This window comes from Neopelma chrysocephalum, unplaced genomic scaffold (assembly GCF_003984885.1).
Source record: "Neopelma chrysocephalum unplaced genomic scaffold, ASM398488v2 Primary Assembly neopelma1_87, whole genome shotgun sequence".
In the NCBI taxonomy this organism is placed as follows: domain Eukaryota; kingdom Metazoa; phylum Chordata; class Aves; order Passeriformes; family Pipridae; genus Neopelma; species Neopelma chrysocephalum.
Window position 1 is genome coordinate 1,349,731 of NW_020897749.1, and position 26,785 is coordinate 1,376,515.

The 26,785-nt window shown below is 38.8% G+C and overlaps 1 protein-coding gene across 7 annotated transcripts in view; it reads left to right on the forward strand.

The window, feature by feature from the left end:
- Nucleotides 1-26,785, forward strand: part of DCAF6 (DDB1 and CUL4 associated factor 6) — an 85,732-nt gene that overhangs the window by 8,483 nt on the left and 50,464 nt on the right. For all 7 annotated transcript variants that reach the window (XM_027692645.1, XM_027692646.1, XM_027692647.1 and 4 more), the window contains exons 2-5: nucleotides 11,260-11,321; nucleotides 17,584-17,676; nucleotides 21,158-21,343; nucleotides 26,047-26,160. In XM_027692645.1, the coding sequence (XP_027548446.1) occupies nucleotides 11,260-11,321; nucleotides 17,584-17,676; nucleotides 21,158-21,343; nucleotides 26,047-26,160 (455 nt within the window). The remainder of the gene's footprint in view (nucleotides 1-11,259; nucleotides 11,322-17,583; nucleotides 17,677-21,157; nucleotides 21,344-26,046; nucleotides 26,161-26,785) is intronic.

The window sequence follows — 26,785 nt, forward strand, 5'->3', positions numbered from 1 at the left end:
TATGACCTGTATCTGTTATGGTACCTAAATCTCTATTTATAATTTCTCATGTTCCCCCAAACCCAGCAGTGTGCAGTGTCTGTAGTACTCAGGATTGAATGGTGTGTTTAATTAGGTAGGTGTGCAGAATGGTAAATGCTTTAAGTCAGCTCCCCATGTCCAGGTTCTCATTTTCACTGGGACACCCTTGTGGGAAAGGCAGGCCCTGCTTGGTTTTCTTTTTGCTGGAAGACATGTCTCTTTAGATACCTTGGTAAGCTTCTATATAATCACTTAATCTGTTTAAAAATGAGTATCCAGTGAGCTTAAACAACTTTAAATAGTAGGCTTTTATTTACCCCAGAACCTTTGTTTGAAATTGGTGTGAGTGGTCCTGGTGGCTGACCAGGAGGATCAGCAGCCTCTCCTGGACACTCGGAGGTAATGGAAGCACTGGCAGCAGTACTGGACACACAACTCTTCAGCCTGGACATGCCTGCTAGGAATGTGCCCCTCTTAAAAGCAGATTCCAGTAATTTTTCCTTCTGCTATGATTTTCCACGCCCCAGGACTCATTTTTGTGTGAGTGCTCATGGGCGACAGATCGCGGTTCTGCTGCGAGCGGTTCAGACTTTGGCGCTGGGGCAGAGCAATCCCCCTGTTCCAGCTTCTTGGAATCATCTTCTCTTGCTGGAAAGTGGAGCTCCTAATTAATCTGGGGTGTTACACAGATAAGTAGTGCTTGAGAACACGTACCCGATGTGTTTCCCAGTGTTGTGAGGATTGTCTGGGTTACTACATTGATATCATTTTTATAAGAAAATATTCCACATACATTACTGTTCCACGTAACAGGTTCAGATGAAGACTTTTCAAAGTCAACAAAAAGAATTTCCAAAGGCATGTTGAAACCTATAGTAATGCTCCTTACTCTGATTTGCAACATTCTGCATAGTATTCCTTTCTGCATAGTATTCCTTTCTGCCTTCAGTTAGTGGAAGCCTCCTTTGATTCTTTTGATGAGAAGAAAGCAGGGCTCAAGTGTATTTTTCTTGATCTGATAACTCTTCTGTTTTGTGTTGCCATCTGTTTCAGAATTTTGAGGTGTTTCCTTGGGAGACATATTTTAGTGCCGGCGGAGAAAACAGAAAAAACCTTTTGCATGTGGTTAATCCTAGATCCAGTTAATCACTTGAGCTGTTTCAGATAGTTTTGTGTTGAGAAGTGTAGGGTGGTATGTGTTATCTTTTTGCTTTTGGTTGTCTTTTACATAGATACAGCTTCTCTTTGTTTTATCACATGAATAATGAATTTTGTCCTCTGCTCTTGTAGAAATTAGAAATATTCGTGACATAATATAAAAATTTCAAGTGCCTTTTATCTCAGTGAGTAGTTTGTATATGATCATTGGACTACTTTAAGGGATCCAGTAAATATCAAAATTGCTGAAAACTGGCTTTTTTTTCTCCTGTTGCAAAACCACACCTGTTTTACCTTCTGCTCAACTGCAGTCTGTGGCAGGAACAATACAGAAGAATTTACTATGGGCAGTGTGAGGGGGCAGGAGACTTGTCAGAATATGGTGTACTTGTGAATGAAATCCACTTAGCACTAGTCAGCACAGCACACTCACCTGACAACTAGTGCTTGGAATGAACAGATAAAATGCCTCCTCTGGGACAGGGAGTTGTACTTTATGCCACATTTGTGTCACTGAGAACACATTAAACAGTTGATATTAATACAGTTTGATTTTAAGTGTTGAGTATCTTTCAGGCATGATAAAACATGGTAAATATCAAACAGAAATTAAACACATTGGTTTAAAGCTCAAATGCTTGTAGATTGTAGCATGTAGTTTTGGAGCCCAATGGGAACTTATATTCAAGAGTGGACACTTGATATCTGAAATGTGTTTGCAAGTTAATTACAGCCTTTGCCACAAATGCAAACAAATCTTATCTGATGTTACAGTAGAAGCAAACCTAAGCAGGAGTATTTTTCAAAATGCTTATTAGTTACCCTAATATGTATAAAACATTGCTGAGCTGCCTTTTTTTTTTTTTGTGGGTTTTATTTGAGGTCAATATATCAATATTATATTTGCTTTGCTCTGTTACAACCTGAAAGAGTGGGCAGGACAAAGGGTTGTTACTGGAAATAAAAGACTTGCCCAAATCGTTCTAACAGGAACGTAGCCTATGTACCCCTGTGTGGTTGCGAGCTATGCTGGCGAGGGTTCATGCCTTCGGTAGGGTCGCCCATGCCAGACAGGTCAAAACCATAGGACCAGATAAACTACATCCCTGGGCAGGATGAGCTCATTAGCCTTCTGGCAGTCATCCTAGGAGAAGGACAACTCTCATCCCAAACCCGGGCAGATGGAGCTCGCTTAGCCCTGTAAGGCCATCCATCTAAGAGAAGGTCACTCTAATCAAACCTACGTCCTGAGGACCTCGCTGCCACCGTCCAAGCTTGCTCGGCCCTGGCAGATGAACCTCAGGATTAAAGGGTGGGTTCAGTTCCGCGCATACTGCATCTCACCTAAAAAATCCATTGCGCAGGCTTGAAGGCTTTACCCACATGCAAAAAGTCCTGTAGCGACGGGCGAGGGTCGAAACGGTAGGTGAAAGATGCACTGGGAGCCGCAGACTCAACCCTGCATACAGGCGGTTCAGGATATTGGTCATTTGAGACTGACGGAGATGAGAGTCTCTTGGGGCAGCACCCTGAACGACCAAGCAGCCTTTTCAAGGACAGCACTGCTTGCTCCACTCGGAGAGGGGCCTAGAAAAGGTGGCCTAAACAAAGCTCATCTCCACCTTCACCCGGTTGGTTAACCGCAGACCGACGGGCATCTTCTTCCAATGCGGTCGCACAAAGAGCAAAAGTCAAAGGCATGCACCTGCCTCCAAAGGTGTACTCAAATTAAATCTAGCATGTTGGAACATCAGAACCATGCTCGATTCTGCCAATAGTGGTCGTCCTGAGCGATGTTCTGCCCTAATTGCCCATGAACTGGGTCGTCTCAACATCGACATTGCTGCTCTCAGTGAAGTTCGCCTTCACGAGGAAGGCAGCCTCAGAGAACATGGTGCCGGTTACACACTCTTCTGGTCAGGTAAGCCCAGAACCGAAAAACATCTCTCAGGTGTCGGCTTCATGATCAAAAACTCCATTGTCCCTAACTCGAAAATCTGCCGACAGGTCACTCTGACCGCATTATCTCCCTACGCCTTCCACTAAACAACAAGCAACACGTTGTCATCTTCAGTATATATGCCCCAACTCTCCAAGCTGACCCTGCTGAAAAAGATAAATTTTACACTGACCTGCGCTGTCTTACCCAAAAGGTGCCCGCAGATGATAAGATCATTATCCTTGGTGATTTCAACGCCAGAGTAGGTAAGAATTTTGAAGCCTGGAAAGGAGTATTAGGCAAGCATGGTGTTGGAAACTGCAACGATAATGGTCGACTTCTGCTAGAATTCTGTGCGGAGCAACAGTTCACCATCACCAATACTATCTTTCAGCAGAAAAATAGTCTGAAGACAACCTGGATGCACCCCAGGTCTAAGCATTGGCACCTCATTGATTATGTCTTGGTGCGACAGAGAGATGTCCGCGATGTCCTCCATACCCGCGTGATGCCCAGCGCAGAATGTCAAACAGACCATCGGCTTGTGCGCTGTAAACTCAACCTTTATCTCAAATTCAAACCCAAGAGGGGCAGTATCCCAAGGAGAAGACTCCAAGTTAACGATCTCCAATCAGCCACAGTAAGAGAAAGATTCCAGGCAAACCTTCAAACTAAGCTTGATAACCATTCCACAGATTCTGCAGATTCCTCTCCCGAAACAATTTGGCAGCATATTAAAAGTAGCATCCTGCAATCCTCTGAAGAATCCTTAGGGTTCTCCCTCAAGAAGAACAAGGACTGGTTTGATGAAAATAATCAAGAAATCCAGGAATTGTTGAGGAAGAAGAGAACCGCCCACCAAGCACATCTTGCACTGCCTTCCTGTCACGCTAGAAAAACAGCCTTTCGTCTTGCTTGCAGCAAGCTCCAACAGAAACTCCGTGACATCCAGAACAAATGGTGGACCGATCTAGCTGCAAAAACTCAACTATGTGCAGATACAGGGGATCACAAAGGATTCTATGAGGCCCTGAAAACAGCATACGGGCCTACATACCAAGTCCAAAGCCCACTACTCAGTGCAGATGGTCAAACGCTTCTGACAGATCAAACCTCCATTCTGAATAGATGGTCTGAACACTTTCAGACTCTTTTCAGTACCAACCGTGTAGTACAAGACTCAGCAATTCAGTCCATCACACAACAACCAGTGAAATACGAATTGGATACTGCCCCCACTCTAGGAGAAACCCTCAAGGCCTTACAGCAGGTGAAAATCGGCAAGGCAGCTGGGGTTGATGGAATTCCACCTGAAGTCTGGAAACATGGGGGCCTTGCACTCCATGCTAAATTTCATGAGCTTGTGGTGCGCTGTTGGGAACTAGGCGAACTACCTTCAGACCTTCGTGATGCAGTCATCATCACCTTGTATAAGAAGAAAGGTACTAAATCAGACTGTTCAAATTACCGTGGTATTACTCTGCTCTCCATTGCTGGCAAAATCTTGGCAAGAATACTCCTGAACAGACTAATACCCGCTATAGCAGAAGAAATTCTACCTGAAAGTCAGTGTGGCTTCAGAGCCAACAGGAGCACCACAGACATGATATTTGTTCTCAGACAACTGCAAGAGAAGTGTAGGGAACAGAACAAAGGTCTCTATGTAACCTTTGTCGACCTCACCAAGGCTTTCGATACTGTGAGCAGAAAAGGTCTTTGGCAGATTTTGGAACGTTTAGGTTGTCCCCCCAAGTTCCTTAAAATGATCATCTCACTTCATGAGGATCAGCACGGCCAAGTCAGATATGGCAACACACTTTCTGAGCCCTTTCTAATAAAGAATGGTGTGAAACAAGGCTGTGTTCTCGCTCCTACCCTATTCACAGTCTTTTTCAGTATGATGCTTCAAAGGGCCTCGGCAGACCTCGATGATCAGGACGGTATCTACATTCGATATCGTACTGATGGAAGCCTATTCAACCTAAGGCGACTGAAGGCCCATACTAAGACCCTAAACCATCTTGTCCGGGAGCTGCTCTATGCTGATGACGCTGCCCTTGTTGCCCACACAGAAGCAGCTCTGCAGCGTTTAACATCCTGCTTTGCAGAGGCTGCTGAGCTCTTTGGGCTGGAGGTCAGCTTAAAGAAGACAGAAGTTCTCCATCAGCCTGCACCTCAGGAAGTCCCCCACCGTCCCCACATCACCATCGGCCAGTCAGAACTCAATTCAGTCCAACAGTTTAATTACCTAGGCAGCCTCATCTCCTCAGATGGTAAGATTGATGGGGAGATAGACAATAGGTTAGCGAAGGCATACAGTGCTTTTGGAAAACTCCATAAACGAGTTTGGCGTAATAAACACTTGAAGAAAAGCACCAAGATCAGTGTTTACAGAGCCATAGTGCTGTCTACTCTTTTATATGGTTCCGAATCATGGGTCATCTACCGCCACCACCTGCGTCTCCTAGAACGCTTCCATCAACGCTGCCTCCGTACAATCCTTAACATCCATTGGTCAGACTATGTGACCAATACATCTGTTCTCGAACAGGCAGCAATCACAAGTATTGAGGCCATGCTCCTGAGAACGCAACTGCGTTGGGCAGGGCACATCTCTAGGATGAAGGACCACCGCCTCCCTAAGATCCTGCTCTATGGTGAACTTGCCACTGGATGCCGCAAGAGAGGAGCTCCAAAGAAAAGATACAAGGACTCCCTGAAGCAACAACTCAGCCTCGGGCATATTGATCACCATAACTGGTCCACTCTGGCCTCTAATCGGGAGGCCTGGAGACAGACCATTTATAACGCTGCTGATGCTTTTGAGAAGGCACGCAGGATCACTCTTGAGGAGAAAAGACAACGCAGAAAGAATCGAACCTTGCAGAATATACCATCTAAGGAGTCTTTCTGCTGTGTCTTTTGCAACCGGACTTGCCTTTCTCGTATTGGCCTTTTTAGCCACCAACGCGCTTGCATGAAAAATGGGTAGAGCCCTTCCCAAATCTTCGTTCGCGAAGCCTAGCCATGATGATGATGATATATCAATATACTCACCATGAGATATTACAGGCTTTCTGGATTTAAATTGAGGGCATAGTGTCCTATCTTCTGTAGTTTCTGTCTTAGTCTTGAGAGCTGAAGGTTTTGTGTTTCTTAACACATAAAGCTCATTCCTTAAGCCTCTCTTAGGATTTGAGTTACCAGCTTGATTAACACCAAGTTGTTTGATGCTGGGTGTTTAATAGCAAAGCTCTTAGGTATTAAAATGGTAAGTAAGTCTCTTCTGAGACACTAAAATATCTTCTGTTTTCTCTGTAGTGTTCAAACTTTCAGACTGTGTGATATATCATTAAGAGCAGAGAAAAAATCAGGTTAACCAATTTTGAACTTAAACCATAGTAAAGTAGTTGCTCATAGTCACTTGAAAGGTATTCTTTCAAACATTGACAGAACTAAGATTATAATTTTTTGGCATTTATACAGTAGTACAGAACAATGAAGAAATATAACTCAGGGCCTTGTTCAAAGGACTGGAGGTCACACCAATGGATTTAGTCTCTGTCAGCACTGCTGGTTCACTCTTTCCTTTGATAAATTGCTTCAGTTTCCCATGTCACAGTTTGATGACTATAAAATGGGGCCACTGTCAGCCCATATAGCTAACAAATTATTTTCAAGATTTTAATTCATCTTCAAGAATTTTAACTTACCTCGACAAAAGTTAATTCAGTGCATATTGTGTATAGTCCTGTTTACCGCATGGTAGATGGAGAATTCTGGTTGCTGAAAAAACAGCCTGTTGAGGTGTGCATCAGAAATTATGTTGGATAATGATGCAGAGTTTGACATATGTAGAGTTTGAGCAAAATAAGCTGTATACAAAAGAACTGGATTTGCCATCTTTTTGTGGAGTTGCTTCAGAAACCCGTAAACTCTACCCTGAAAAATCAGGAGTGGTTTTGAAATGCACTTAGAGTGCAGGATAACATGTGCTCTGCATTGGGAACAGATGCTGGCTCCATTTCAGTTTTAAACTAGGGCATTCCAAATGTCACAGCAAGCCAGCGCTGAGGGACTTGGCCTTGGAAAGAGCCAGCTTGATATAAATGAGTGTTCATTTGATAAATGGGATCTATTACTGAATAGTGGTTGTCTTTTAGTGTCTCATGCCACGGTGGTGCTGCTTTGGATCAAAGTGTAGTTGTATTTCTGTAGAGCACAAATGCACTTTAAAGCTAAACCTTCATCGTGAAATGATCTGTACTTCTTCAGGGGGAAATTCCGGAGCACAGTTTTGAATATAAGAAGGTTTTACATGCTCAAAGCATTTAACTTCTCTGCTGTCATCAGTTCTGAAGCAGCTTTGACTCAAAGTTGCTTACAAAAGAAAGACATGTGTACCTCTGCCAAAATAGCCATGGAGAAAGCACCTGATCAGCAATTCCTGAACTGAGGATTGTGACCTAAATGGTGCCATAAGGATGGTGAGCCGGGAATACAAGGAACATTGTGGTATTTTGGTGTTGCTCCCTGAAGCGAGACTAGAGCTGTGAATGCTTCCAAACACCCAAGTTAGGTAATTCTCCAGATGGGAGCAGCAAGGCAGCCTTTGGTTTGACCTTGTGTGTGCAGTGGATGTTTTGTAGAAATAAAGTCACAAGGAAGCAGCTGCAATTTCTCTTTTGCCTGCTCTTCCATCTTTAAATTCATATTATGAATGACTGAAGGTGGTACTTCTTTCACAAATAGAACATGGCCTTGGAAATGCTCCTCTAGTCTCAATATTAATATATTAAAAAAAAATACTGATCACTGTATTGAGGGTTTCACTGTACCTTGAGGTTTCAGCAGTGCATAATGTTGGTGAAAATGGGTAGATGGATAAAAACTGAAAATATTATTGATCGTTCTACTGAGAGTGGTACTGGACCTTGAGGCTTCAGCTGGTGCACAATGTCTAGTGAAAATGGGTGGGTGGAGCATTAGCTTGATAGCTTTCCAAATTTCAGTTTTGCAAACGCTTCACAGGGGGCTCATCATTGCCATTTGAAATTTAAGAGGGCTTTTTTTGGTTTGTTTTATCGGATTCTTGTCCATAGCTTTACCTGAGCAGATTCAGAGCAAACCCCATGTATGCTCCACTGTCCGGTGAGATAATCTTGGTGATGACACTTTGATCACTTGATCCCTGTCTTAGATAGGCCCTATTTGAATACAGGAAATGATATGTTGAAATATCCTCACAGAAATCAATTATTCTGTTTCTGGTGGCAGTTCTTAGTTAAGGGGAAAAAGAAATAGTTTCTGGCTCCCACAAGAGCCTGCACACAGTATTGGGTGGTGAAAAACCAAAACATGACACAGGTCTTGATGCTGATTTTGAAAGAAAAAAGTACTCCCTGGGGTTTTGTCAAAGACTGGGGTCTCCTCCATCATCGTAGCTGAAAGGGGAGCCAGGAGGGCTGCCTGTATTGGAAGGTGGAGGGAACAGGTATCCATGGGATTAGATGAATGAGAGTTAAGGATTATGAAGGTTCTTGTCACCTATGAGAGCAGAGTCCTTGGTGTGGAAAGTTCAACTGTTAGAACATCCAACAGTTGTGATGCACCTGAACAATAAAACAAAACAACCCCAAAAGGATTGGGGTTTTATTTTTTTTTTTACTGCGATAAAAATGGGTCAGTGACAAAAATAATCAAGTGAAAAGTACTCTAGTACTTATTGCTGGGCTTTGTTAGCAAACCAGTGAAACTATGGAAGTCATTGCTGAAGTACAGGGAACACAGATTCACTGCTTTAACTCAGCTTTTAACAACAGCAAATGCAGAGGCAATATTTTCTTCAGGTCAGTTTATTAGAGTAGTTCAGTTTTTTCTTTCAGAAAAAAACCCACCCCTTAGGATCCAGTGGTTCTAGTTTTAAGTGACAGGACAAATTAGAAACAATCCATTCAGTTGTCTTATGGTGTTCAGTACTTAATGAAATAGGTTTTTGGAGGCAAAACATTTTAACTGTTTTCTCCCTTACCCCCTCTTTACTTTAGGGAATAAGGAAACTGTAAGTGTTGTAGATTTGCTTGTATTTAATTCCTCCCTCACACCAGTATTTAGATAGATAGTGATCAAATGATAAATAACTAATCACATATATAACAAATCACATGTGCTAGCATGTGCAATTCTAACACATGTTTTTAGTGTTTTTAAATGGGCAAGTGTTAAATCTGCATCTCAAGTTAAACATTTACTGAAAGTTATGTAGGTACAGTGGTCTTATTAAGACCAAAAAATCCTAATCTAACAACAAGAGCAAGCCAGTTCATATCTAATTTTGTCAACTTTTCTAAGGAAATAAAAATTGCAGTTGAAGGTGGGATTGGAACACAGCTACTGCTTCTCACTTGCTGGTTTAAGTGGTTTGGATTAAGACCAGAGCATACAGTAAGGAGAAAAGAGTCTGTTGCTCTGCTTTATTTTAAAAATTAGTTAGTGATCTTCAGTGTGTGTGTCCAGAGGATTCTGAGCAAGCACATCTCACATCCAGATCTGTTATATGCTGTGCCCAAGAATCACCCAGTGCTGTCAAACTTTTTTGTTCTGCAACTGAAAGCGTGATGGGACTGGCAAACACTGGATTTTTGTGTTGGCCTGTGGAGTATACCTTTCTTAATGAAGTTATGCATCTGGGGGTCATGTCTTACTGTATTTTGCATTACAGTAGCAGCCCAGCAGCAAATTGTTGGGTTTCTGTCACGCAGAGTGAGATACAAGGATGCAGCAGGTGATATTTCCCACCTCTGTATTCACACTTACTTAAAAACAAGTGAAATCAAATTAGCCTGAAAACAGAAATCTTCATTGAAAATACAGAAATTATTCTGTGATTTGTAAAAATAATAGGATTTAACTGAAAGGTGCAAATCCCAACCATTAAGAACCTACGGCCAAATCTGTTCCTCCAGGGGGAAAAAATGGATGAAGAAAGAATAGTGAACTAGAATCACAGAATGGTTTGGATTGGAAGGGACCTTAAAGATAATCTAATTCCAATCTCCCTGCCATGAGCAGGGACACCTTCCACTAGACCAGGTTGCTCCAAGCCCCATCCAACCTGGCCTGGAACATTTCCAGGGAATGGACAGCCACAGCTTCTCTGGGCAACCTGTGCCAGGGCCTCCCCACCCTGACAGCCAAGAATTTCTTCCCAATATCTAATCTAAACCTATTCTCTCTCAGTTTAAAGCCATTCCCCCTTGTCCTGTCGCTACATGCCCTTGTAGTTCTTTTCCTGATTCTGTAGTTTCTTCAAAGGAAGGTCGATTTTGAGTGAATTCCATAGTCTCATATTTGAAAACAGTGCAGCCGAGCATAGATCTACAATCTGATATTCTTACCTGGAATTTTGTTCCGAGAGTTGTACAAACACAGGGAAAAAAAGTTGATGATCGTTGAGTTTAAATGCTTTTAGGATTCAAGTAAAAATATCAGGTTCATCAGTATTTGTCTTTTCTGAAAGTGCTTTCAAGGGAATGTTAGGTTCATTATAGCCTGTTTTCATAGAATGGGGGCACTCTGAATTAAATGAAAGCTGTGTGCTTAAGCATCTAGTTCAGGAAAAGACCACATTTTTGTCAATTTACTTTATTTTTCCCTCTTCATGTGTTTTGTACAGTGGTGTTTTTAAGTGCACTGGTAAATCAGAATGTATATGGGGAATAAGGACATAATTTTCTGAGGGCCTTGCCTTATTCAATATGCATTTATAGATTCCTTGTTTCCCCTTTGTTTCTTCCTCTCACATCATCTTTCCAGAAGTTTCCACTGTATTTTATCCCTTAAATATATGGAATGTTACTGGTCTTAAATGTTACTTTTCCAAATGCAGCATTAATAACAAAATTGAAGCTGGGTTTTCTCTAGTTGAAGAGGAGATGTAGATTTGTAGGCAATGTTTGGAAGATCACCTTTCAGTTCTTTGCTGAAATAACAATACCATATGAACTGTTTCAAGATTTACATTTGTATTCTAGTTCTTTATTGTTTAGGTTTTTAGCTGTGAGTGCTCATTAGCAGGGTCTTAACTACTTCTTCAGTGTTATTGTTTTTAAAAAGTAATTAGTTGGTGTTTTTCTTTACAGGGAGAAGAGAATTTATCCAAAGATTAAAACTTGAAGCAACCTTGAATGTGCATGATGGATGTGTAAGTCACCTGTCGCTTTTTTCTTTGTTGAAAGACGTTAAATTTTGATTTTGTTGCCATGGTAATAGTTCCTTAACTTAAAAATGCAAATACTATGCATTAAAGCTGAGCAGGACAACTCTGCTTGCTGAGACCTACATCTGAATTCTCTAGGTATTTGTTTCTTAAACATCTGATGCTTTGTCTTTGAACCAAAGTATCTGATCCTTGTCTGTGTCTAGTGCTGAATGAATTAATATCCAGTGCCAGTAAAACACATTCCTGCCTTTTCAGTTAGGACTCATGTTAAAAGGAATTTTTAGCAGTTTCTTGCTGTGTTGATATATTTTGTATTAGTGTTTTGAGTGATTTATTCTTCAAGTCTAAAAAGCAAATGATCCTCTGCTACATGCTTAGTTAAAGAGACAATGAAAACAAAAACAAACCTCCCCCGAAAGGCAATACCATAACTTGAAATGTTGTTTATTTGAATACTGAATTATTGAAAGTGGTCCAAATATTTTAAATCATATTCTTTTAAAGAAAAGGTTTCACTTAAACTAGGTAGAGGGCAAAGAGGTTGCCATGTTACCTTCAATGAATAGAGCAGAAATTCATGACTCTCTAAGTCTTTGTTATACAAGATATCTGAAAAGTGAAAGTATGCTATTAAAAAAAAAATGAAAATTTAAGTGTAACTTTCATACTTTACCATGTTTCTTTCTAAAGCTGTTCAAATGTAAGGATTACTTTAGCTTACACTTGTAGTTTTAAATTAAGGAGTGTTATAATTGCTAACTGACACAGGAGTAGTTTTAAAGAAAAAGTGTTGTTAACATCCAGCCTTCTTGAGATCAGAAGGATGATTTGGATATGCCTGTATTTTTGAGAGACTGGAGAAGGCAAGGATTAAAATTGCTGTGTATAAAATGTCAGCTACTTCTCCTGTACTGCCTACCATTGTAAGTTTAATGTTCTGGTACAGATGGTGTTGACATAATAAAACAAATGCATTGATTTCTCTTTTTTTTTTCTTCTTTCAAGAAATGTTATAAGAATGATGTAAGGTCTCTTCCAACCCAAACCATTCTAGGAATCTATGTGTAGAAAGTTATGTATCAATTTTTTATATTCAAGATTGTAACAGTGAATTTTTTACTTTGCAGTTTCTCTTCTAGTAACTTTTCTTCTCCTCAAATAGTTAAGATTAAATTTTTCAAGTTTCTTTTCCTTAAATTGATTGGTTGTTTTTGTTTTTTTCTTGGTTTTCTTGTAAAAATAGTATTTTTTTCCTCTAAAAGCAGAGGACAGGAAAGTAGTGCTTCACTACCTGTTAAAAATGGAGTGACTGATCTCTATTTTAATTTACATCTGCTTCATGTAATGGAAATTGCAGATTTGGTGTTTGCTATTTGGTGTTTCGTGGATCTATCTGGTGGATATGTACTTGAAAGCTACTTTTGATTTGACTGTGCTAGCTTTTAAAAAATTCTTTAACACGTGACCTAACTTGATTGTTTCCACGGGAGGAAAACGTTTTAATTGCGAACTTGCAGCATTATGTGCAGGTGTTTAAAATACTGCTACAGTTTGAAAAAAATGTCTCTAGAAGTTGAATTCGCTCAGAACTCTTCGCCTTTAAAGAATGGGGTATTGGGAGTTCTGCTGTCCTTTACTGTGTGGTCTTTTGTGAGGAATAATCTTGTATGGCCAGCAACCATTCAGTGTAATTTCTTACTATTTGCTTAAAAAAACATCTGTGAAATAAAAGTCAATGGTATTACCATGCTCTAGCTGATTAAAATGGTTATACCATCAATGGTAATTAGGGTCTTTTGTTTCCTAATTTCCCACAGCTGCTGAGTCAGTATGCATTTCAGATGTGGGGAATAAAGGCTACATTGTCTTATTAAGGGTGTTCCTGGATTTGGGGTTTTTGGGGTTTTTATGAGGGTTAAATGGCAGGGGTTTGTGGGTTGCTTTTGGTTGCTGTTTGTTTGTTTGGATGGGTTTTTTAGGAACTTTTGCATTGTTCTGTTGAATAAGTTGTGACATATTTTCTATATAAAGCACACTGTGTAATTGGACAAAGTGGACAACTTAATTAAGGCAAGGAATTTTTTTACTAATTGAGGATAAAAGTAAAGCCCAGATTCCTACCTGCCATTTGGTCTCTGTTACACAAAAGAGAGATCCTGTGGGAAACACAACTGTATAGTCACACTCAGGTGGGATATCTGTGAAGAAATTGTTGGAATTACTTCAAGTATATTTGCTCTTGTAGCACTAATATTACCACAGCACCTTCTTGTTTGAGATGTATTTTCATCTCAGAGTTTAGGTACCATTATCTTCGAAACAGTCCAATTTTCCACTTGCTTTGAAGTCACAGTTCCTAACTGTAGTATGTGAGGTAATTGAATTACTCTACTGATGTCTGCTTGTAACCTTATCATCCTTCCAGGGCATGATTTCCCTCTTTCAACAAGATTCACATTGTCAAATTCATATGTGTGCCAGAAGTTGCCATATCCTAAGGGAGCTTAAGGTGATGAGGGAATGTATGGAGTTACATGAGCCATTTTCTTCATGAAGTAATTAAATCCAAAGGAGAGACATTAAAAGCCAATCAATTTGGACCAGCAACAATGAAGCCTGAGGAAAGTAGAGGATAAAGCAACTCTAAACCATATTGAATTGCATTTAAAATATGGCTTATTTTCTTCCTGTTTTGGCCCTTTGAAAGCTGAGGAAGGTAGAGATGCAGAATGTAGATGGAGCCTTTGACATGAGCAAATATTACATTTTTGAAGTAAAGAGGATTACCTGGAAGAATAATTTCTCATTTCTTTGTATAGACATTTAGATCAGTAGCAAACAAGCATCCTTTGTGGCACGCATCTCACATCTCCTTCAGGATGGCACCTGGGAGCAAGTCATTTTTAGATGTAGTCCTCAAAGCTATGCTTGAATTAGTACAGGAAGTTTGTGTATTGTTAGAATGTGCAGTTTTTACCTTGTCCTCCACAGATGAAAAGCACTGCCTTTTCCACCCCCTTCCTTGCTTGGGAGATCTTCCTGGTATTCTGAATATCCACAGTCATTTTTATTTCTTTTCCTCTGTTTCTTGTATTCTGTTAATTCATCCTGTTCACAAAAGAGTTGATTCTCCTGTCACTTGGCATAGAAGTGAGGACTTTGCTTTTTCAGTTTAAGATTGGCTGCACTGCCTCCTGCATTGTCTTTGATAGTAAATTTATATTTGATTAATTGACTAATGAATCAAAAGTGCCCAGTGCAAGGCTAGATGAGTGGCAAATTAAATTAGATACAATTAATAACATGGAATACTTAATAGAAAAAAGCTAATTACACACACTTTGACTTTTCTTACCTTGTTAGTAACTGTCTGCCATTTGTGATTAATATATCCTTTCTTTTGGCTCTAACACCTTTTCCCAAGAATTCCAAACCCTGGTGGAGTTACTGTTACATTATGCTTTTAGTTGGGTGTTAAGTGACTGTGAAGGCAGTACATATGTAGCTTTTCTACACGGTTTTGAAAAACAAACCAATTTTCTAGCTAGTCCTCATTTTAGAGGATATTTTAAAAATGGGTTTGCTACCAGTGGAATGAGATGAGAACTTTTATTTATCTGCTTTTATTGAGCATCTCTTTTTAGTGATCCGTGTGCCATTTTATTTGGGTTATTCAGAGCTGGTCAATAGGTTGTACTGAGCACTGTGTGTATTGACTGACCACTTACTGGAAAGTCAGTGTTGTCTGGAAAAAAAGATCAAACTTATCCCACTAAGAGCCTTTGATATTTTTTGGCTTATTTATGGACAGCAATGTCGAGAAGGTGATTGGGTACAGAATAAAAAGCCTGTTTAGTTATAGACCTCTAGTACACATCTGGTTGCGTCATCTCACTTCAAGATTTTTTTTGAACCAACTTTGGCCTAGGTAGTGTGTTGAAATTGCTCCACTGAGGCAATCAGTGCAAAGAAATTGGAATTTAAAAGGAGAATGATTGATGTCTTGAGTAGGCTTGTGATGCTACAATTTATATAATCTTGTGTCCCCTTTGCATCTTCAATGTTTTCTCTGCTTTCCCGTCCTTCTTATTTTGATTTTGTACATAAATATACACATCCACCCCCTCAATTTGTTTAATTTCTTTGCTAACTCTTCTTTCTCACATCATGTTTTTAATTCTTTTTGATAGCTTCCTTGGTTTTTTCAGTATTTTGTTCTTGTTTCTATTCCTGTATTCCTATATTAGCATTTTGGTTTCTTTAGGGCAATGATAACATTTGTCTGCCTGAAGGGAAATGTAAATGAAAACAAACATTCTTGGGTTTTGTGCTTGCCCTAGCTGTAGTAGTGTGCTATGTTTGACAACATTTTCAGAGTACAGTTGCTGTCAGGACAGGTTATTTCAGTGGTTGATGGTTCTGGGGGCTGGTTGAATGTGTGGTTCTTGGTGATTGACAGCCAGAGTTATAAGATCATAAAAGTGGCCATGCAAGGTCACACCAATGCTCAGTTGAGCCCAATAACTTGGCCCTGAGAGTGGCCAGTACATATTTTTGAAGAAAGTTGAGACAGGGGAAGCAGACAGTACTTGATGGGTATTTTAGAGAACACATCAGACTTTAATGGATAGATGGAAGTAAAGACAGTGCATGCTTGTTTCTGACAATTTTTCATTTACTTTGATAAATATGTATATTCTTCCACTTCTGGTGTTCAGAACGTTCCATGACAATGACTTCCAGTTTCATTAAAATGCCAAGTGTGTCATGTGATGGTTTAATTTAAGGCCTTCCATTCCTATACTGTAAAGATCCACAGAAAATTATTTCTTACTTTTTCCCTGTCAGTCAGGATTTCGTAAGCTTCTGTCACATCAGGGTGGTACAAATTATTTGGTTCTTGCAATAAAAATTGTTAGATAACTCTTTGTAGTAATTTCTCTTTTCGAATGGGCAGTAATAGAAAAGGAGAATATGGGAGCAGGATATGAACCAAAACTGGAAGACATGGAATTGCTGTGCATGGATGTGTCCTCTGACAGAATGGTGTTTGCTTTTGTGTGCATTTCCTAATGAGTCCTAATAATATTTGACTGCTGCTGAGCACCGAGCTAACTCTGGAACAGGCATGTTTGTTGTAACACAAAGGTCTCTCCTAAAGTTCCTAGACTTGAGTGTATCAAGGTGTTCTCCATATGATCCACCTGAAACAGCTAATTCTGGTTGTGCAACTAACCCCAACTAAGCTTGCAATTAAAGCAGTAACTAAAATGGATGTATTTATTTTAAACAAAAATTGGTTTTGTTTTTTGGGGGGCTCAGAATGAAACATTTGAATTTAAAAAAAAAAAACAAACAAGAACAAAACCATAAAGAAAAGGATTTAGAACAAAGTTCTTTTTTACTAATTTTATAATCCATTCTGATTCATCATACTAAGGCAGTTGTTCTGCCAACAGAATATAGCCAGCAGAAAATGATGATGGCTGCAGTTTGACACTTGAAGGTATTTTAGAGGCTACTTGAAATAATAATGGTCATGCATGCAGTCCTTGGTGCTTGTGCATGAGCTGCTGCTTGGAGGGTATTTTTTGAGCCTCCTGGACTTTGAGTGCTTTCACAGCTTTATTTCAGTGACACCTTATAAAGCACAGTCTTGTGAAAAGGAGAATTGATAAGGAAATATATTGTAAAGCTCTTCCAATAAGATTCTGTACCTCCCTGTAGGATTCTTCTTTCCCAGCATACTCTTACTTTTCAAAAGGGATCTGGGATGGATTCTGCTTTTCCCTGAGAAAGTGTGGTCAGCGAAAAGTGCACAAAGCAATGGATGGTCAGAATTTGGATATGGTGAAGCCACAATAAAGATTGTGATGCCCTCCAGATCAAATTTGGAGAACTCTGTGGAGTAGATCTGGTACATTAAAGCACCTGAATGTGTAAAATTGTGGCTGCTGAGGCCCTTGTGGGAAGGCTTAATTTACCTAATGAACTCTTGAGAAGCAGAGGGAGTAATTGAGATGCCATAGGTGAAGCAGGTGATTCCCTTATCAATTTGTTTCAAAAACACAGATTTTTTTTCTTTTTTTTTTTTTTTTTTTTTTGTGCTAGCTACTTAGAAATGACATCATTTCAATTGAATTTCTTAACTCCTATTTCTGTAGTGTTGGGTGAATATAGATGTTTTAATACAGGGAAAATTGAATTGCTCTAAGCCTAAACAAGTTTTTTTTAATTCATGCAGGTGAATACAATTTGTTGGAACGATACAGGAGAATATATTTTATCTGGCTCAGATGACACCAACCTGGTAATTAGTAATCCCTACAGCAGAAAGGTAGGTTTGTTTCTGGATACTTGCTAATTTTAAAATAAGGTCTAAGTTATTATTTTTCAACATATTAAAGTTCTTTGCAATATATTAGTTTTCAGATATTAATTATCATCTGACAGAGATAATATCATGCACTTTACAGTGTTTATAAATGGGAATAAAACCCCACAGTGCTTTAAAACCTTAATATTCTAATCCCTTGCGACATAGGTATTATCCCATTTTACGGTACGTGGTCTGGCACAAAAGGAACATGGTCTCACAACAGATTAGTGTCAGGACTAGAAATAGGATTCAGTAATTCCTGTGAAATCTTATCGTCAGATAAATTGTTTTCCTTTCACTTTCGTTTTAAAATATTGTATTAGCCTTTGCTCTGTGTAATGTACTGAGTTGTCTTTCTGTGAGGTGTCAATCTTGATTCAAATGGTTCACTCCCACTTGAAATTACATTGCCTTGTGTGTACCCGTGTGTGGATGCAGCAGAATTTGTACTGATACAAGGGGAGTAGGTTTGTGAAGCAGAAGGTGCTGTAGAGGTCTCTGCCTTTCCACTCCTGCACTCACAGGGGTTACGATGCAGTTGGATGGTTTCCAGAAATGCCAGCTGGCATCCATCAGGTAGTAGCAGTGTCCCACACTTTGCTCTTTAAGGAACTGCTGTAGTTTGATGGAACAGATGCTCCGAACTCTCTGTCCTCTCTCCCGTGCTCGCTCAGAGGCTGAGAACTAAACCCTGAAGACGTGATGAAAAATTAAATGTGGTGAGAGAGCCAAAGTGTGTGGCTGTGATGGTGGAAGAGAGTTTGAGTAGAAGGCGATATTTTGCTTTCCTGAAGAGTTTTGGAGGAAAAATTATAGTGATTTGGAGAATTGCCTGTGCCTATAGATAAGGCCATTTTCCTCACTTCCCCAAATAAATCCATAGCTTTCAAACTTCATCTCTTTCTTGCAACTCTTGGTGTCAGTCTGACAAAGTTCAGATCAGTGTCATGAGACTTGGATTTCTCTTGGCCTGGGAGTTCAGCTGAAGAAGAAAAGGTGTCTAAAACAGCTATGAAGTAGATGATGGATATATTCCAAAGTGAGTGTTGTTGGAGAGATTTGCAGAGTAAGAATTTTTCATGCAAGTAAAGGATGTTCAATATTATTTATTGTTCAGAGTTTCTTTTAATATCTCACTATCAGGTAGTTGCTACATTATTATCTTACTATGTAATTATTGCATTAAAATATTGTATTGTTTTAATAGTTGCAGCAATTTAAGCTTTATGCTCTCACAGGACAATTTTGGTTTTTTATTCTCCATTATGTACTACTGCTTTATTTAAGCCTAATAAGAAATATAGGAGATATCTTGTTTTCTTATTTTTTACAGTTAGCTGAGTTATTTATTTTACATAACCACAGAGAAGGAGATAGATTTTTTTTTTTAATTACTATTATTTTTTCCCCCCAATACCTGCAAATGCAATTATAAAACAGCAGGTACTAGCAGGAAGACTTAATAATCAGTTTTGTTCCTGAAATATCTAGACATGGTGTTTTTAATGACTGTTAGAGCTGTGTTAGCTGATTTTCTCTGGCTTGAGTAACAGAATCAATACAGGAAAAGGGAGCAAATTGGTATTGGTATCAGAACTGTACTGTAATCTGTCATCTTGGCAAATACCCTTATCACCATATTTTCTGTTATGAACTAGCTAGAGCAGCAAAAATAGACTTCAGCCATCAATGTAGTGCCCTGTGTTACAAAAATACCTAATTTAATAAGGAAGCATTTCACAGAATGGGTGAGGCTGGAAGGGACCACAGTGGGTCACCTGGTCCCACCTCCCTGCTCCAGCAGGGTCATCCCAGAACACACAACACAGGGTTGTGTCCAGAATGTTCTTGGGTATCTCCAGCAAGGGAGACTCCACACCCTCTCTGGGCAATCTGTTCTGGTGCTGGGTCACTGCACAGCAAGGAAGTTCTTCCTCATGTTCAGGTGGAACTTCCTGGGCATCAGTTCCTGCCCGTTCCTCTTGTGCCATTGCTGGGCCCCCGAGCAGAGCCTGCTCCATCCCCTGCCCCCTCCCTGCAGACCCTGACAGACAGGGAGGAGGTCCCCTCTCAGTTGTCTCTTCTTGAGGCTGAACAGGCCCAGCTCCCTCAGCCTTTCCTCATGAGAGAGTTGCTTCAGTCCCTTGATCATCTTTATCAGGAAAAAAATATTTCTTTCTTGGTAGCAACAGTGTGAAATCAGAGGTGGGATTGACTCCTGACATCTGTAGCTGTCATCTGAACTAGGATACCTTATGGACTTCTTGTTCTGAGTTGCTCTGATACAGAGTTCCTAGTTTCTGTTGAATGTTTTCAGTAAAATGCAGAGATCTGAACAAATCTGTATTTATTGAAATAAAATTAATGGATTGTATTTCCTGAGTTTGATAATTATTTTTTTATTTTTAACACTAAGCCATGTGTACCATTCAGAATATGCAGATACACTGGTAATCTTTCTTTGTGTGAATTATTTAAAAGGTGGGAAATAGCACTTCTGAAATGTTAGGCATGAGCTATTACTGATAGAACAGCTTCATTTGCATAATGTTTTCTTTGATTAAGTTAATTGAGTGGAAATTTGGAAGTAATTTTCATACTGTAAACAACTTGGGAAGTATTTTTTCCCTAATAGAAGTGGTGAAAAATGCAGTTTGGTTTAAGTGCTGCAGCTGGGGGAAATAAGGTAAGAATAGAATGTTCACTAGTGCACAGGAAAGCATATGGAGGGTTTTTTCAGTTTTGATGGTCTAATAAGAAGTATGTTAGGAAGTATAAAGGGTCACCACAAAGTGTTTAAAATCAGCTGCGATGGTGAAGTAAATCATGTGCTTCTCTGCTTGTACTGTAGATGAAAGACATTCACTGAGACCAAGTCTTGGTTATTGCCCTTTAATCATGTTCTTCAATGTTTATTTATTTATGGCTGATTTCAAAACATCTTTCCCTGTAAACTTCAGTTCTCCTTTTTAGAGTGAGTTTATTTTATGAGTAACATCAATTTTTAAAGGCTATAAAGTTGGCTTGAATTACAATGCTTTATTCTTCTTGACTTACAATATTCCAGGTCTTCTAAATCTCTCCTTGTGGCCTGTTGGCTGCACCATCACCCTGGACTAATGTTTCACTTCGAGAAACCCGATGTGATGTATAACAAGCACTGTAAAAACAAAAGGTGGCACTTGCATTCCAGTCCTTTTATTTTGCAGACAACTTCATGCAAGTGCCTAAGTGAATGTCTCTTGTGGAACCACTTTGTTCTTGGAAGAAATTCAGCATAAAACCAGTTTCTCTGCTCTGTTGTATCGCGCTGCAGGTCACTGGCAGCCTGTGCATAACTCATGTTTCAAAGTACCACACTCTGTGTTATTGTCCCATTCTTTATTTGCTCAGAAAACATCAGCCTGGTACAACCTTCCTTTTTTTCTTTCTGCCTCAGGTTTTAACGACGATTCGCTCAGGGCACAGGGCCAATATTTTCAGCGCAAAGTTCTTGCCGTGCACCAATGACAAACAGATTGTATCCTGTTCTGGAGATGGAGTCATTTTTTACACCAATGTTGAACAAGATGCAGAGACCAACAGGCAATGCCAGTACACCTGCCACTATGGAACCACCTATGAGGTACCTCACACGAGTATATGGTCATTTAAGATGGGGAAAATACATATTTTCTTGTACTGTTGCCCAAGATTCTAACCAGAGCACTGAAAATTTTATTTCAGTGAGAATTACAGAACTTTTCTTCAATCTTTTTTGAGGGTTTTTGGTTTTTCCTTTTTTTTCTTTTTTTTTTTTTCCTCTTAGAGTAGGCTTTAACAAAGAAATGTGCTGTCTAAATTAAATGGAGGACTTTCCAGTTGTTAAGACCCCCTTTTTTTTGCAAATATGAATTCACCTTCACTGAATGAATGTGCTGCAGAGCAAAACCGATTTAAATTGTGCTGTGAATTTCTTCCTGAAGTAGGTTGGGAGGTGGGAGCAATGGCTGTTTGCATTTTTATTTTTATTTTTATTCTTCCCCTTGTGCCCTCCCTCTTCTCTCCCCCTTCGAACTTTTCAGCAGTTTAATGCCTTTTTCACAACTTAAATCCTTCTAAGAAATGCTTATTTCAGCATGTGTGAACAGCTTAGTCTGAAAACTGTGTTTACAGTTTTAGATAATTTTTCTATTGTGTATTCTAGTTAACTCTTTAGCTGTAAGTTTAATGACAGTGTTTTCTATCGTCCCTTGGAAGTTTGGAAGTGAAGGAGCAAAGTGTTAGTTAACTTAGGAAGATAATAAGATTTATTGATCTATTTTTTTTTTTAATAATTGATCTACATATTTTTTACAAGTAACAAAATGTGCTACTTGTAAAACTTATTGTAGTTAAAATAGGAAAAAATACTACTATTTTCTTCTTAGGTTATAAATGTTCCCCTTTTTTAATTATTTATTTGTTTGGGGTTTTTTAATACTTCCACAGTATACACACAGGGGGAAAAAATCCCAAATCCTTTGCTTTTTTAACTATTTAGGTCAGATTTCGTAGCAAGTTGTTAGATCTCTTTCCTTGCATGTTAAGTGAACAAAATATTTTAAAATCTCTGCTAAAAACAATTGGAGTGTATGAAAAAAGAAAGTGGCTGAGGTACTGCCAGAATTAATTTTTGATCATGTAGTAAAAGTATCCTTATGGTTGTAATTACACATGTTCCACTAAAGCCTTTTGTCAAAACACATCCTGTCTGCAGGGTCACTTTTCAGGTTGGTTGAGTGAACCCTGTGATATTCCCTCTGTTTCTGGGATTTGTGGTTTGGTTTGGTTTGGTTTTTTCCCTGGGTTTAATACAAGACTGGGTATTTTCAGTTTTGCAAAACGTGATTCTGGATCCCAGGCTCGCATCGTCCGCTATTATTTTTTGAGGGTTTTTTTGATTGAGAAACTGCTGTTTCCTTTGAACATCATCAGTTCTCAGGGCCCCCAGCCAGAAGCCTAAACTGCCTCTGTTCTCTCTGAGGTTGACTATATATAGCCTTCTGTGCTGCTCTGGGAACTGCCCTCGTTGGTTGGGTGTTCTCTGCATCGGAAATAAAAACCTGCCTTTTCACAGCAACATCTGGAGACTGAGATGCTGTTTCCTAAAGCTGAAATGTCCTTGTAGGGGAGGGTGTCTGCCAGGTCATTGCCACTTCCTGAGGAAATTAGAACTGAAAGGAGCTGCCAGTTGTGGTTGTGGGTGAGGAGCAGTAACAGAGACCAGACCCGGCCTGTCACAGGAGATGCAAAGATTGTCTCCTTGCAAGGTGTTGTTTGTCATCAGTGGTGATGGTGTGCACGCTGCAAGCTACTGAACCAGATGATAAACACAAATTTCGTGGATATAACAAGTTAAACTTGTCAAAACAAACCAGTAACAGTTTAAAAAATATTTTAGAAGAAATATGGAGAGCCCGTCTGGCAAATGGAGATGCAAGTTTTATTGTTGTCCCTAGAGAATGACTATCACTGAACAGTAGCTAGTTGTAGGAGTGTAGTATTTTTTTTCAAAATCATTACTTGAAGAGGGCAGGGACATTTGCCTGCTATATTGCACAGTTAAAATGGTCTTATTTGGGATGATTTTTATTCAGCAATTTGCTTTAACAAAATGCCACACAGTAATACATGCATTTAATATTCAAGTGTAAGGTTTAAGACACAGTAACAGAATTTATAGCCTTTATAAAAAGTATTTCCCAAGATGTATTATAAACCTTTGTTTTTGAAGAGAGCTCAAGTTTAAATATGCTAAACATATTATTATTGTTGTTTTGAATGACAGTAATGTGATATAGATTGATTGTTTATAGTTTTTAAACACAGTTAATGGAAGGAATATCAAAATCCCTCCGTGACAATGACTATTTTAACAACTGTGTCTCTTTATGAAGTTATTTTTCTTATCTAGTTTTGCACTGAGGTTTAACATATCTAGCTTTGAACTCCCTTCAAAAAACATAGGTTTATAATACATTTTTGGGAAATACTTTTTTATAAAGGCTATAAATTCTGTTGCTGTGTGTCAAACCTGACACTTGAACACTAAATGCATGTATTACTGTGTGGCATAGCAGACTTTTTTTTTTAGCCTTGGCACATGAAATATAATAGCAGGGAGTTTTAAGCAAATGGCTGAGATGCAGCTTCAGCTTCTGACATAATCCAACCTTGTCATTGAGAGTTTTCTGAAGTGGGAAGATAATTTCTGAATATCGTGATGTTACTGCCCAGCTGTATGTAACCACATCATCACATTAAATATAGAACTTTGACTCACTGGATCCTCTAAATAACAAAAGCTAAGAGCTGCCCCTGAGGTACTAATTCTAAATTTGAATGTGGTTTGAATTTGTACTGCTCTTTAAACTTGGAGTTTGTGATTGTTCAAGGCATTATAAAAACATCCAGTGAAACAGAGGAATGTGGAAATTTGTTTAGATTTTGATAAACCCTGAGATAATTGTACGATTGTTTTTAATTCTGGGTGAGAAGAGAATAAGTAGAGAGAGAGGGAGAAGTTCTTGAGACATGTTTCTGAAGAATTTGTTGTTTATACAAGGCCACGACAAGTTTATTTTTACTCAGCCAAATGCTTTTCTTTATTGCCTTTCATTATGAATTGCATTTCAGAAAGAGAACGTACTTTAATGGACAACTCTTACCTTCATATTTTAAATACAGTAAAACAATCACATAACTATATGCTTTTGAAGTTAAATAGAAGACTTTTTGTAGTTATTATAAAGGACTTTATACATATATAATGTGTTCTTGTTGAACTTAAATGTAGTAACAATGACTTAGTTATTGGAGTTTGCAGTTCTCTGTTTTAGTGCTTATAAATTACTGAATATATTTGTAAACACCATACATGAAAGTTGGCAGGTGCAAGTTACATTACAGGTATACTGTGAAGTAGCATTAGTATGAACAAAAACAAAATACAGCTACTAGAAATAAGAGCTTCCCACATTCAGCACCACTCCTGGAACAAAGCAAATATTTTCACTGCAAGCTCTGCATGGGAATCCAGCAAATGTGCTGGAAGAATTTAGTGGACTGAAAAACGATGGATGGCTTTTATAACGACACAAATAAAGTCAATTTGAATGAAATGTGTAGTGAAAAACAGTCTTTTAAATATGTTACACTAATGTATAGAGGAATAATGGTCATAGCTCAGAAGTTTGTTGTTCTGTTGTTGCTCAAACCTTGGGCTTTTTCCTGCCTGTTGAACTTCTTGTTGGTCAGCACAACGATTTGGCACAGCACACATTGTCTCAGTACTACAAAAAACGCTGAATCCTGCGGTGATCACCTTTGTAATCCCACTTTAGGCAGCAAGATTTATAGATATCCTTAAGTTACTTTTAGTAAGAGTTTGGGGGGGGGGAATAAATCGTCCCATTAAACGCATTAAAGAATCACTCATCTGCTCTCTGTTGAATGAGTGTATTGCACTATTAACCATTTTTGTGGCTTTATAAATTTCTGTGAAGTTACTGGTAGTAGCAGCAGTGTGGTTCTACCACATTCTCTGTTTCCTGTTTGAGAGGCAGAGTGTGAAAAATGTGACATTTCCTGTGCATTCACTGACCTGTGGAATTCAGCTTTAACATTTTGGCCTCTTGCCTTTTTATTTTGTCTTAAGAAGGCCTTCTTGAATTAAACCATACGTGTGGGACTCCATCCAAGCCTTCCCTACTTGGAGTAGGGCTGAGCTTAGGAAAATAGTTCAATAGAGTGCTCTCCTAAAAAAAAAAAATTAAAAAAATGAATTGCAGTGAGGGGGTGGGTGAGTAACAGCCTTTATTGCAGAGTTGCTTCAGGGGACTACTTAGAATGTAAAGGAGTGGGCAATGAGAATAAAACCCATTTAGTATTTTCAAGTCGTTCAGACTTGAGGATTTCGTTTGTTATTGTCTTCTATTACTTGATAGAGAATAAACTGAGCTTTTGTTGAATGATTGCAGGAAAATTGATTAGTTATCTGAAAACTGATAGCAGTAAATGTATGTTGTGTGTTAAAAGATAATAGAAATATCTGTAAGCTTTGACCTATAGATATTTAATCTTATGTGACATTTAATACTCTACTTCAGTGGTTCAAATCTTCTCTTGAAAATAAAGAAACATCACCAGTTTTTTTAGTTTTCCTCTTTATTTCAATGGAAAGCTGGACTTGAGTAATAATTGCTTCAGTCTGTAATGCTGCTCAAAATGTTGATGTTTTAATTTTAAATTAATGCTATTTCTGGCTGTATTCATACTTTTTTTTCATTCTTTCTTTCTTTTGTGCAGATTATGACAGTACCAAATGATCCCTATACTTTCCTCTCTTGTGGTGAAGATGGCACTGTAAGATGGTTTGATACTCGAATCAAAACAAGTTGCACAAAGGAAGATTGTAAAGATGTAAGAGTGAAATCTTTTAATAAAGATGACCTAAATGTAGAGCTGTACATCATACAAACATAGGATATGAATTCTGGTAAGGCTTTTAGAAATAATAGGTTTCAGGGTCGTTGGTGGAGATGACAACATGTTTCCCAAGAAACAATAAAAGTTTGGGGAGTCTTTTTATTTTTATTTATTTTTTTTTATTTTAATATTGCCTTTGGCATTTTTTAGTTTGCAAACTTTGGTGTGAGGCTGCAGATAGGTAGAAAATATTGTACAGTGAAATGGAATCTCTTGGTCCGGTTTACATTAGTACTATAGAGTGCAGAGTTGGAAGCAGAAAATGAACCTTGAAAATCATCTGCAGCCTTGTGTTCTTGAGCATCCTTTTCCCCTCTGTAAGAAAAGATTTGGTAATGACTTATACTGTCTCACTGGTATTACTCCCTACAAGGTAAGGTATTGGTGGTGTCCACTGTGCTTGGATTCAGAAACAGTTTTAATATTGAATTGGAGAAAAACTACCAAAGTATGGATTGCTGTTCTTGATCAGTTTTATTCTACTTCATGCATATTGACCAGTTCTAGGGGTTCCTTTCCTCCCTTTCCTCCCTTTCCTCCCTTTCCTCCCTTTCCTCCC